The sequence below is a fragment of the Podarcis cretensis genome, assembly GCF_951804945.1.
Source record: "Podarcis cretensis genome assembly, chromosome: 18".
Classification (NCBI taxonomy): Eukaryota; Metazoa; Chordata; class Lepidosauria; order Squamata; family Lacertidae; genus Podarcis; species Podarcis cretensis.
This window is the reverse complement of record NC_137188.1, coordinates 12,670,613-12,682,707: the sequence shown is the minus strand read 5'-3', so window position 1 is coordinate 12,682,707 and position 12,095 is coordinate 12,670,613. Positions and strand designations below refer to the sequence as shown.

At 49.9% G+C, this 12,095-nt stretch overlaps 2 protein-coding genes across 2 annotated transcripts in view; both read right to left on the bottom strand.

Moving 5' to 3' along the window:
- ATP8B3 (ATPase phospholipid transporting 8B3) overlaps positions 1-12,095 on the bottom strand; it is a gene marked incomplete at its 3' end in the record, with an annotated part of 58,374 nt that overhangs the window by 6,450 nt on the left and 39,829 nt on the right. The window contains exons 17-22 of the mRNA XM_079961125.1: positions 10,395-10,559; positions 8,220-8,331; positions 6,373-6,448; positions 4,957-5,098; positions 3,335-3,605; positions 1,447-1,670 (exon numbers count right to left, since the gene is read on the bottom strand). Of these exons, the coding sequence (XP_079817251.1) occupies positions 1,447-1,670; positions 3,335-3,605; positions 4,957-5,098; positions 6,373-6,448; positions 8,220-8,331; positions 10,395-10,559 (990 nt within the window). The remainder of the gene's footprint in view (positions 1-1,446; positions 1,671-3,334; positions 3,606-4,956; positions 5,099-6,372; positions 6,449-8,219; positions 8,332-10,394; positions 10,560-12,095) is intronic.
- Positions 1-12,095, bottom strand: part of LOC307206959 (phospholipid-transporting ATPase IK-like) — a 37,897-nt gene that overhangs the window by 7,998 nt on the left and 17,804 nt on the right. Inside the window, exons 11-16 of the mRNA XM_079960490.1 lie at positions 10,395-10,559; positions 8,220-8,331; positions 6,373-6,448; positions 4,957-5,098; positions 3,335-3,605; positions 1,447-1,670 (exon numbers count right to left, since the gene is read on the bottom strand). Coding sequence (XP_079816616.1) covers positions 1,447-1,670; positions 3,335-3,605; positions 4,957-5,098; positions 6,373-6,448; positions 8,220-8,331; positions 10,395-10,559 — 990 coding nt within the window. The remainder of the gene's footprint in view (positions 1-1,446; positions 1,671-3,334; positions 3,606-4,956; positions 5,099-6,372; positions 6,449-8,219; positions 8,332-10,394; positions 10,560-12,095) is intronic.

Genomic DNA, 12,095 nt, shown 5'->3' with positions numbered 1-12,095 from the left:
TCTCTCTGCGCCTGAACACGCTAGCAGGCAGTCATGTTTTTCTTTGTTCTGACCAACGCTGAATAAACTTTCTAAATAATGCTCTCCTGAGTGCAACTTTCGCTGTGCATTATCTGCTGATAGAGCGTGCATCAGTTCTGGAATGTGGAAAGCTATTTTCTGGAGCTCGTGTCACTAATTGCTGATACTGCGTTTCTACGGGAGGTCGATGGACGTCCGGAGACGACGTAGAGGCAGTGATGGCCTATATCTCCCTGGCATATCCCAACAAAAAGGGATATGCATTTTATGGAGAACACGCTACCTTATCAATTTACCTTTTCTCTCTCCCCATCTCTGTTTCTCCCTCCCTCCCTCCCTCCCTCCCTCCCTCCCTCCCCTCTTTCACACACATAAGTATACAGCTAGAAAAAGAGAACATCAACCATTTCCCTCCCATGATGCCCTCGAATAGTGCTTGACTTGTGCAGTTGGGCAGGAGAAAAAATGGTTATCAATCATCATCACCACCTTATTGTTATTTATACCCCATAGTTGCTGCTGGGTTTGCCACAAGCAGGGGCAACAACAATTAAAAAATAAAACGTAACAAAAACACAGTACTCAAACCCAGGATCTTCTGTCTCACAGGTCATCATGCACAGTACCATATCACCTCGGAAGCGAACAAAACAGCAGAATGAAAGGGTAATATAATAATAATAATTTATTATTTGTACCCCGCCCATCTGGCTGGGTTTCCCCAGCCACTCTGGGCGGCTTCCATAGAAACCAAAAATACAGTAAAATATCACAGATTAAAAACTTCCCTGAACAGGGCTGCCTTAAGATGTCTTTGACATCTGATGGGAGGGCGTTCCACAGGGTGGGCGCCACTACCGAGAAGGCCCTCTGCCTGGTTCCCTGTAGCTTTGCTTCTTGCAATGAGGGAACCGCCAGAAGGCCCTCGGCGCTGGACCTCAGTGTCCGGGCAGAACGATGGGGGTGGAGACGCTCCTTCAGGTATACTGGGCCGAGGCCGTTTAGGGCTTTAAAGGTCAACACCAGCACTTTGAATTGTGCCCCCAGTCACCAGTCTAGCTGCCGCATTCTGGGTACTAACTGCAGGGAGAGGGCGGGGGGAACCCCTTAAAATTCACTATGTAGAGTGCATAGTTGAAACTATGGAACTCACCACCACAAGAGGCAGCGACGAGTGCCAACTTAGATAGCTTAAAAAGAGGATTAAACAAATTTGCGGAGGTGGAGAAGTCTATCAATGGTTATTCATCAAGTTGGCTATGCTCTGCCTCTGCAGTCAGAGGCAATAACACACCACTTGCTGGAAGCTGGAAGAGTGCACAGGAGATAACTCTTGTGTTCAGAGCCTGAGGTCATCCTACAGGTATCTGATTGGCCAGTATGACATGATGCTAAATGAGCCCCTTGGTCCCTATCCCTTCTTACCTGCGCTGTGAAGCCAGTGTAGAAAGCAAACCAGATCTGCACCATCATGCCAGCGAAGGTCTTGTAGAAGAAGTAGCGGAGGAACTTGCAGATCCGGAGGTAAGACCACCGGCCGTGGACAAAGAGGAGTCGCTCTAGGTAGCGGAACTGAGCCAGGGCATAATCACTGCACTGAACAGCTTGCATCCCTTCCTGCCCGCTGATCCCGACCCCAATGTCGGCAGCTGGAGAGAAAAAAGGCAATTGATAAGGTAAGTGGTTTTCGACTCGTTGCCATGGTTTGTCATGGCTGCTTTAGAGGAGATTCCTGCATTGCAGCTAAAGACCTGGAACAGGCACCCCCAAACTTGGCCCTCCAGATGTTTGGGGACCACAATTCCCATCATCCCTGACCACTGGTCCTGTTAGCTAGGGATGATGGGAATTGCATGGAGACTTCCCGCCTCCCCCCAATGGAAATAAAGACACGTGTATTAGGTTAATGGGCTAAAATTGGCCACAACTTTATTGGTTACAGGTAAGAGCGGTATTGGCTTAGGCATTGGTCCTATCAGACTATCCGGCTTCAGCCTGCTTGCATGAAGACTGGGAAGGGTTAACACCAGCGGGGGGGGGGGAGCCCTGCTGATGAAGAAGATTTTGGATTTGATATCCCGCTTTATCACTACCCGAAGGAGTCTCAAAGCGGCTAACATTCTCCTTTCCCTTCCTCCCCCACAACAAACACTCTGTGAGGTGAGTGGGGCTGTGAGACTTCAGAGAAGTGTGACTAGCCCAAGGTCACCCAGCAGCTGCATGTGGAGGAGCGGAGACGCGAACCCGGTTCCCCAGATTACGATTCTACCGCTCTTAACCACACCACACTGATGCACATCAACTAGGTACTCTCCCGGGGTCACCGTTCAGGGGCGTGCTTTAGGCCCTGACCTCCATAGGCTTCGGACGAGGCAACGCCCCCCCGGAATCCTTTACCAGACTACCCTTCAGTATATGGGGGAGGCGATGGCGCTCCTCCCCCCCAACTCATCTACATAACAATACCCCTACCGATGCCTAACTGCCAAAACCAAAGGAGTTGTGATGATTTGCTACGAGGTAGGGACGCGGGTGGCGCTGTGGGTTAAACCACAGAGCCTTGGGCTTGCCAATCAGAAGGTCGGCAGTTCGAATCCCCGCAATGACAGGGTGAGCTCCCGTTGCTCGGTCCCTGCTCCTGCCAACCTAGCAGTTCGAAAGCACCTCAAAGTGCAAGTAGATAAATAGGTACCACTCTGGTGGGAAGGTAAATGGCGTTTCCGTTCCCTGCTCTGGTTCGCCAGAAGCGGCTTAGTCCTACTGGCCACATGACCCGGAAGCTGTACGCCGGCTCCCTCAGCCAATAAAGCGAGATGAGCGCCGCAACCCCAGAGTCGGCCACGACTGGACCTAACGGTCAGGGGTCCCTTGACCTTTACCTAGGCGAAAAACCAAATGGCCGGTGCCAATTTGCCAAGTGAAAAAAATTCCTACCAGGCCCCTTGACGGCGACCAACCGAGGTCCATAGCAAGGTCAGACGGGGAACGTTAGAGGGCGGGCCGGTGGGAAACAACAGCAGCTGCGCAGGCAAAACAGGGAGATCCCGGAGTTGCGCTTGCCTTAAGTGAGGCAAGCCACACACCCTGAGCCAGCCGACTGGCTAGCTCAGGGGATGGCACGGCCTGAGGATTCCCCTGATCGCGCAGGGACTGGAAACCAGCCTCCGCACGCGTGTTAGGGGTGTGAAGCCCACCACCCCACCTCCTCCTGATGTTGGAAGTGGCTTTGTAGTCCCAAAACATCTGGAGGGCCAAGTCTGGGGATGCCTGACCTAGAAGCTCGGCTTCTCGGGCCCCTGGGAACAGGCCTCACTTTTAATCATGTTGACGTCATTGGCCCCATCTCCAATGGCCAAGGAGATGGCTTTCTTGTGGCGCTTGACCATCTGAACGATGAGGGCTTTCTGCTTGGGAGTCACCCTGCAGCAAATCACAGCCTGGCAGCTGGTGGCCAGTTCCACAAAGGCTTTTTCCATCGCATTCTCCTGGTCCTTCTTGGTTCTGTTGCGGCAGCAGCCTAAGCGCTGGCGCCAGCTCAGGTTCTGCTCCTCCGTGGTCGATCCCTCCGTGTGGAAGATTTTATCCTGGGAAGAAAATGAGGAGACACCCAATCGGATGGTCTTTACAGTGGTACCTCAGGTTACATACGCTTCAGGTTACAGACTCCACTAACCCAGAAATAGTGCTTCAAGTTAAGAACTTTGCTTCAGGATAAGAACAGAAATCTTGCTCCGGCGGCGTGGCAGCAGCAGGAGGCCCCATTAGCTAAAGTGGTGCTTTAGGTTGAGAACAGTTTCGGGTTAAGAACGGACCTCCGGAACAAATTAAGTACTTAACCTGAGGTGCCACTGGATTTGTTAAGAGACCATCCCAAATTCTCAATTCCTGTCGCGGATGAATTGCCACTTGGGATAGGAATCATGTGGTGGGAGTGTGTGCACATCAAACAATTTCGGAGGGCCATTCAAGAGGAACTTTACAAAATGCTTAATAATAATATATAATAATATTAATTTATTATTTATACCCCGCCCATCTGGCTGAGTTTCCCTAGCCACTCTGGGCGGCTCCCAATCAAGTGTTAAAAACAGTACAGCGTTAAATATTAAAAACTTCCCTGAACAGGGCTGCCTTCAGATGTCTTTTAAAGATAGGATAGCTGCTTATTTCCTTCACATCTGAAGGGAGGGTGTTCCACAGGGTGGGCGCCACCACCGAGAAGGCCCTCTGTCTGGTTCCCTGTAACCTCACTTCTTGCAATGAGGGAACCGCCAGAAGGCCCTCAGAGCTGGACCTCAAGTGTCCGGGCTGGAAGATGGGGGTGGAGACGCTCCTTCAAGTATACTGGACCGAGGCCATTTAGGGCTTTCAAGGTCAGCACCAACACTTTGAATTGTGCTCGGAAACATACTGGGAGCCAATGCAGATCTCTCAGGACCGGTGTTATGTGGTCCCAGCAGCCACTCCCAGTCACCCGTCTAGCTGCCACATTCTGGATTAATTGCAGTTTCCGGGTCACCTTCAAAGGTAGCCCCACGTAGAGGGCATTGCAGTAGTCCAAGCGGGAGATAACCAGAGCATGCACCACTCTGGCCAGACAGTCTGCGGGCAGGGAGGGTCACAGCCTACCATGCTTCCACGGATAGGAACCATGAATCATATGTGGTGGGAGTGTGTGCATATCAAACAATTTTGGAGGCACATTCAAGAGGAACTTTAAAAAATGCTTAAAATATCATGTAATAAGAAACCAGGTGTCAAAACTACGCTGGCTAGAAAGAAGCACTGGTTCAGTGTGTCTGCTTTGAAAGAGGCTAAACTGCCTGGAGGATATTGGGGGGGGGGTGGTGGAATGGGCTGCAAAAATACTTTCCATTTCTAGAATTTAAGTCTGGGGAGGAAGGAAGAGGGGTCCAGCAAAAATATATATCTCACCAGGAAGTCTCCGGTGACCACCAATGCTTTTTTGCCATGAGGCAGGGAGGCCGGAAAAGATAGAAAAGACTTTTCTTTGCAGAGGCCTTCTCCACTGCTAGCTAAGCTGCTATTGCTGTACCAGCCTGGCTCCAGGATCTCGCTGCAAAACAAGGCGGGTGGTTGAAGGGCCAAAACAGAAACACTGGCACACTTCTTCATATAACCAACATACTTAAGTCTGATTAATAATAATAATAATAATAATAATAATAATAATAATAATAATAATTTATTATTTATACCCCACTCATTTGGCTGGGTTTCCCCAGCCACTCTGGGCGACTTCCAGCAAAACACTAAAATACAACAACCTATTAAACATTAAAAGCTTCCCTAAACAGGGCTGCCTTCAGATGTCTTCTAAAAGTTTGGTAGTTGTTTTTCTCTTTGACATCTGGTGGGAGGGCGTTCCACAGGGCAGATGCCACTACCGAGAAGGCCCTCTGCCTGGTTCCCTGTAACTTGGCTTCTCGCAGGGAAGGAACCGCCAGAAGGCCCTCAGCGTTGGACCTCAGTGTCCGGGCAGAACGATGGGGGTGGAGACGCTCCTTCAGGTCTACTGGACTGAGGCCGTTTAGGGCTTTCAAGGTCAGCACCAACACTTTGCATTGTGCTCGGAAACGTACTGGGAGCCAGTGTAGGTCTTTCATGAAGGTGTTAATGCATGAAGGGGTTAATACCATAGAGTAAGCTGGCCTGCCAGGCTTAGCTAGGTAGGGACTAGGTAACCAAGCCTTTGATCCCTCTGTCTACCTGAGAAGCTCAACATGTTTGCTCCAGCTTAGCCGCATGGCTTTAACAAGCCTTCCTTGGGTTCCTGTACAGTGGTACATCCGTTCTCAAACGAAATCCGTTCCAGAAGCCCATTCGGCTTCCGAAACATTCAAAAACCAAGGCAAGGCTTCCCATTGGTTGCAAGAGCTTCTTGCACTCAGCAGAAGCCACATAACACGTTCAGATTTCGAAAAACGTTTGAAAACGGAAGCATTTACATCCAGGTTTTCGGCATTTGGGAGTCGAAACGTACGATATTCAAAGCATTCAGGAACTGAATAATTTCATCCCTTTGCAACTAAGCCACGTTCTACTGCCTGTGCAATTTTTTCCAAAGCTGCGTGGAACAGCACATGACTCGGACCTTTGAAGCACTTGTAAGTAAACCATGTGTTCAGGTCACAAGACTCAACATGAGAAAGAACTTTCTGATATATATATATATGCTAGGAGAAGTGGGAAACTTTGGAAGAGAGGGCATATTTCGAAGGTCTAACAGCCTGCATTTCCACTGCATGTTTTGTGATTTTAAATCTCTGCTGGGGGTTCTCTCACCAGAGAGTACTTGCCTCAAACCTAGAGCTCAGCAGACACCCATACCTGATTTCACTCCCCTCTAGAATCCTCATGTCGTCAGAGAGAAGTCGACAGGCAAAGCCAATATTGACAGCTGTCTCTGTAAACACAAAATGAGATGAGGGTGCCCTGATGAGATGCGCCAACAACTACGGCCACTTTTATATACAGTGGTACCTCGGGTTACAAACACTTCAGGTTACAGACTCCACTAACCCGGAAGTAGTACCTCGGATTAAGAACTTTGCTTCAGGATGAGAACAGAAATTGCACGGCTGCAGCGGGAGGCCCCATTAGCTAAAGTTGTACCTCACGTTAAGAACGGTTTCAGGTTAAGAACGGACCTGCGGAACGAATTAAGTTCGTAGCCAGAGGTACCACTGTAATAATAATAATAATAATAATAATAATAATAATAATAATACAGTGGTGCCCCGCAAGACGAAAAGAATCCGTTCCGCGAGTCTCTTCGCCTAGCGGTTTTTTCGTCTTGCGAAGCAAGCCCATTGACGGCTTAGCGGATTAGCGCTATTAGCGGTTTAGCGGCTTTTAGCGGCTTTTAGCGGCTTATCGGCTTAGCGGATAAGCGGATAAATGGATAAGCGGCTTAGCGGCTTAGAAAAAGGGAGGGAAAGGGGAAAAAACCCGCAGGAACTCGCAAGACATTTTCGTCTTGCGAAGCAAGCCCATAGGGAAATTCGTTTTGCGAAGCACCTCCAAAACGGAAAACTGTTTCGTCTAGCAAGTTTTCCGTCTTGCGAGGCATTCGTCTTGTGGGGCACCACTGTAATAATAATAATTTATTATTTATACCCCACCCATCTGGCTGGTTTTGCCCAACAGCTCCTAACGGAATATTTAAAACATAATACACCATTAAACATTAAAAACTTCCTTCAGATGCCTTCTAAACATCATACAGTTGTTTATCTCCTTGACATCTGATGGGAGGGCGTTCCACAGGGCGGGCGCCACCACCAAGAAGGCCCTCTGCCTGGTTTCCTGTAACCTCGCTTCTCGCAGGGAGGGAACTGCCAGAAGGCCCTCGGCACTGGACCTCGGTGTCTGGGGTGGAGACGCTCCTTCAGGTCTACTGGGCTGTTTAGGGCTTTCAAGGTCAGCACCAACCCTTTGAATTGTGCCTGGAAACATCCTGGGAGCCAATGTAGGTCTTTCAGGACCGGTGTTATATGGTCTCCACTCCAGTCACCAGTCCAGGTGCCGCATTCTGGATTAGTTGTAGTTTCCGGGTCACCTTCCAAGGTGGCCCCACATAGAGCGCATGGCAGTAGTCCAAGTGGGAGATAACCAGAGCATGCACCACTCTGGTGAGACAGTCTACAGGCAGGGAGGGACTCATCCTGCATACCAGATGGAGCTGGCAGACAGCTGCCCTGGACGCAGAATTGACCTGTGCCTCCATGGACAGCAGTGAGTCCAAAATGCACAGGATACACACACACACACAGAGAGAGAGAGAGAGAGAGAGAGAGAGAGAAATGTTTTCATAGAATCATAGAATTGAAGGGTTGGTAGGGACCCCAAGGGAAAAAATGTAGTATAAACACTGACAACTGGGAAACACTGGTCTGCGAGCGCTCCAGTTGGAGAACAGCCTTTCCCAAAGGTGTCATGCTTGGCACGCTTGGCAAATCCACACCGTGATCAACTCCGGCCCGGAAACCAATGTCCCCACTGTGGAAGGACGTGGGGATCCAGAACTGGCCTCCACAGTCACTTACGGACTCACTTTTGAAAACCGTGTTTATGGAAGACAATTGGCTACGAGGGATCATCAAAGAAGGGGGGTAAAGGCAGCCAGGTGGGGGCTGGCTGAGGGCAGGTAGGGGTTGGTGGGACAGATGCCTTACCTTGCTTGTCTCCTGTCAGCACCCACACTTTGATGTCTCCCCTTTTGAGAAGCTGGATGGTTTCGGGAACCCCATCTTGCAGTTTGTCCTCGATAGCCGTGGCCCCCAAGAGCTGAGAGAGGAAGACCATGATGAGGCAATGATGGAACTCTAGCTCATAGCTGTCAACTTACAGACTTGAAAATAAGGGACCAGCAGCCTCGGAAATAAGGGATCAGCAGCCCAAATAAGGGATTTTCAGAGTGCTGGTATGTTCGACTTTTGAGCCCCTCCGAGCCAAAGGCAGAAAGCCCAGCCAGCAGCCAAACGAAGCCTCAAGCGGTGGTTCCCACAGCGCAGCAACCCGGCAAAGGGGATGCAGCAAGGAAAACCACCGTCACCTCTCTGCTGGGAAGCGCTGAGCAAAGGCGAGGCCCCAGGCAACGTGGCCGATTTGATCGGCACAAGGCATGCAAGCTCCACCCCCCAGTCGTTCTTAGACTCCTTATTGGGTGAGCAACGCAGCCAAGCAACACAGTTGGAGCCTCCCTCCTCCCTGGAGGGAGGGAGAGGAGCTGCTTCTTTGAAACCCGGGAAATTTAAGGGACATCATCAATAAGGGACAGCAGTGGGACACGGTGCTGGGATAAGGGACTTTCCCGCCAAATAAGGGACGCTTGACAGCTATGCTCTAGCTAACCCAAAAACCTTTTGCCTCCAGCTCCTGCCTCGCTCGTAATACCAGACTCCAACAGGGGTGCGTAGGATGGAACAGAACGTGGGACGTTTCAGGAGGGGGGAATTAGCCGGGTCAACCGCAAAGCAGTTGGCTGCCATCATCTGACTTCGCTTTGCTCCTCCCTCCCTCCTGACTTGTCCCCCAACAACTGATCTGCAATAGCTAGCCTTGAGACCAGATTTCTGGGTGGGGTGGGGAGGTTGAAAGGGGAAAATTGTGGGCTTGATGTGAATGATTTTTGGACCGGGGGAGGTTGAGGTTTCCTTTATTTGTTAATTAGTGGCTCTGAGTATCGCTTTGTCTATTTTTCTGAATACAGCGGTACCTTGGTTCTCAAATGCCTTGGTACTCAAACGCCTTGGTTCTCTCATTTGAGAGAGGTGATTACTAGATCGTTCTTGTTGTTATTGATATTATATGGGCTGCTATATGTCTGGAATTTCCCAGACACATCCGGGATTCATCGGTTGAATATTGCGTCTGGGCTGAATTTTTGAAAATTGGTTCAACTGTCTGGGGGAAACCCAGGCAGCCCATACTGGAAGTGTTGGGGTTATATACGGCCTAAGACCCTCGTACCTACGGGACCACCTCTCCTGGTATGTCCCACAGAGGAACTTACAGTCTTCAAACAAAAACATATTGAAGGTCCCAGGCCACAGAGAGGTTAGGCTGGCCTCAACTAGAGCCAGGGCTTTTTTGGCCGTGGCCCCGATCTGGTGGAACGCTCTGTCACAAGAGACCAGGGCCCTGAGGGACTTGACATCTTTCTGCAGGGCCTGCAAGATAGAGCTGTTCCTCCAGGCCTTTGGTCAGGGCACAGCCTGACTCCCTCCTTTGGCAATCTTCCCAGAACTTCACAGTGGATAGCCCAATGGTTGCCATCAATTTGATTTGGAGTAATTTTATAATGAAATTATTTTAGAATGTTGCATTAATTTATTGTTGTTAGCCGCCTTGAGCCCGGCTTCGGCTGGGGAGGATGGGATATAAACAATTTATTATTATTATTATTATTATTGTTGTTGTTGTTGTTGTTGTTGTTTGTTTGTTTTGCAAATTTCCTAAAAAATAGCTCCCAAACTTCAGGTGTGGTTGTTGTTGTTTTTTTTGGGGGGGGGAGATTTTGCAAAAAGGGCAAGAAAAGAAAAAAAAAAGCTCAGCAACTTTGGCCAAAAGGAAAGCTCAACAACTTTTGTGCCTGGATTGTCACTTTCGGAAATATGGCAACCCTGTTATATTATGTATTTGGGGGGTTTTATATTGTGGTTTTATGCTGCGGACCACCCTGAGACCTGTGGGGGTACAGCAGTACACAAATTTTTAATAGTAGTGACAGTAATGGTGATAATAATAATAAATAATAATAAACAATAATAATGACATTTGACACCCTGCTCCTAGAAAGGGAAGTCCGGCCGCATGAGAAACCTTTTGCAGACCAAAGGAGATCTTACCCTGAGATCCCTCTCGATCTCCTCGTAAACCTTGTCCAGTTCTTGGGCTCGATTCTGCAGCAAGACGCTGGCAGCGTGGTGTTTCTTACTCCACAGGGAAAACTCGCTCTCGCCCACATCTCTCGTCGCCACGCACAGAGTCCTCAGTGTCTCGGCCGCGAAAGTCTAGGAGAGGCGAAAGCAGAGATGGCTGGGAAGATGGATTTCCGCAGAAGGGGGCAGCGTGGCGTAGCTGGGAGTCATTTTGGACTCACGGCTGTCCATGGAAGGGCAGGTCCATTCTGTGTCCAGGGCGGCTGTCTACCAGCTCCATCTGGTACGCAGGATGAGACCCTCCCTGCCCGCAGACTGTCTGGCCAGAGTGGTGCATGCTCTGGTTATCTCCCGCTTGGACTACTGCCATGTGCTCTCCGTGGGGCTACCTTTGAAGGTGACCCGGAAACTGCAACTAATCCAGAATGCGGCAGCCAGACTGGTGAATGGGAGCGGCCGGTAAGACCATATAACACCGGTCCTGAAAGACCTACATTGGCTTCCAGTACGTTTCCGAGCACAATTCAAAGGGTTGGTGCTGACCTTGAAAGCCCTAAATGGCCCAGTAGATCTGAAGGGGCGTCTCCACCCCCATCGTTCTGCCCAGACACTGAGGTCCAGCTCTGAGGGCCTTCTGGCGGTTCCCTCCCTGAGAGAAGCGAGGTTACAGGGAACCAGGCAGAGGGCCTTCTCGGTGGTGGTACCCTCCCTGTGGAACGCCCTTCCATCAGATGTGAAGGGAATAAACAACTATCTAACTTTTAGAAGACATCTGAAGGCAGCCCTCTTTAGGGAAGTTTTTAATGTTTGACGTTTTAATGTATTTTTAATCGCTAGTACTGGGACATATCCCTGTCTAAAATCCTGCCAGCCAGTGTCAACAACATTGAACTAGACGGACCAGGGGTCTGACTCTGTCAAAGGCGTCTTCCTATGTTCCCTTTAGTCACCACCATGAGGGATAGAATCTTACTTTAGCATTGCGGGAAGGACCTAAGCTCACTTCAATATTTTGATTTAGGGCAGGTGGAATTCTGGTGGCAATGTTTCATTTCCCTCTCAAATAAACAGCCTCGTCCATCAGCTACAAGTCTGGGAGTGGATTCATTTTTACATTCACATTCCTTTGAGGAGCTCAAAGGAGATCTCCTCCCCCCTATTTTATCCTCACAAATTTGTGAGGGAGAGGGAGTTGACTTGAGAGCCAGTGTGGTGTAGTGGTTAGGAGCGGTAGACTCGTAATCTGGTGAACTGGGTTCGCGTCTCCGCTCCTCCACATGCAGCTTCTCTGAAGTCTCCCAGCCCCACTCACCTCACAGAGTGTTTGTTGTGGGGAAGGAAGGGAAAGGAGATTGTTAGCCGCTTTGAGACTCCTTAAAGGTAAAGGTAAAGGGAGCCCTGACCATTAGGTCCAGTCGTGGCCGACTCTGGAGTTGCGGCGCTCATCTCGCTTTACTGGCCGAGGGAGCCGGCGTACAGCTTCCGGGTCATGTGGCCAGCAGGACTAAGCCGCTTCTGGCGAACCAGAGCAGCGCACGGAAATGCCGTTTACCTTCCTGCCAGAGCAGTACCTATTTATCTACTTGCACTTTGAGGTGCTTTCGAACTGCTAGGTTGGCAGGAGCAGGGACCGAGCAATGGGAGCTCAATGGGATTTGAACCGCCAAC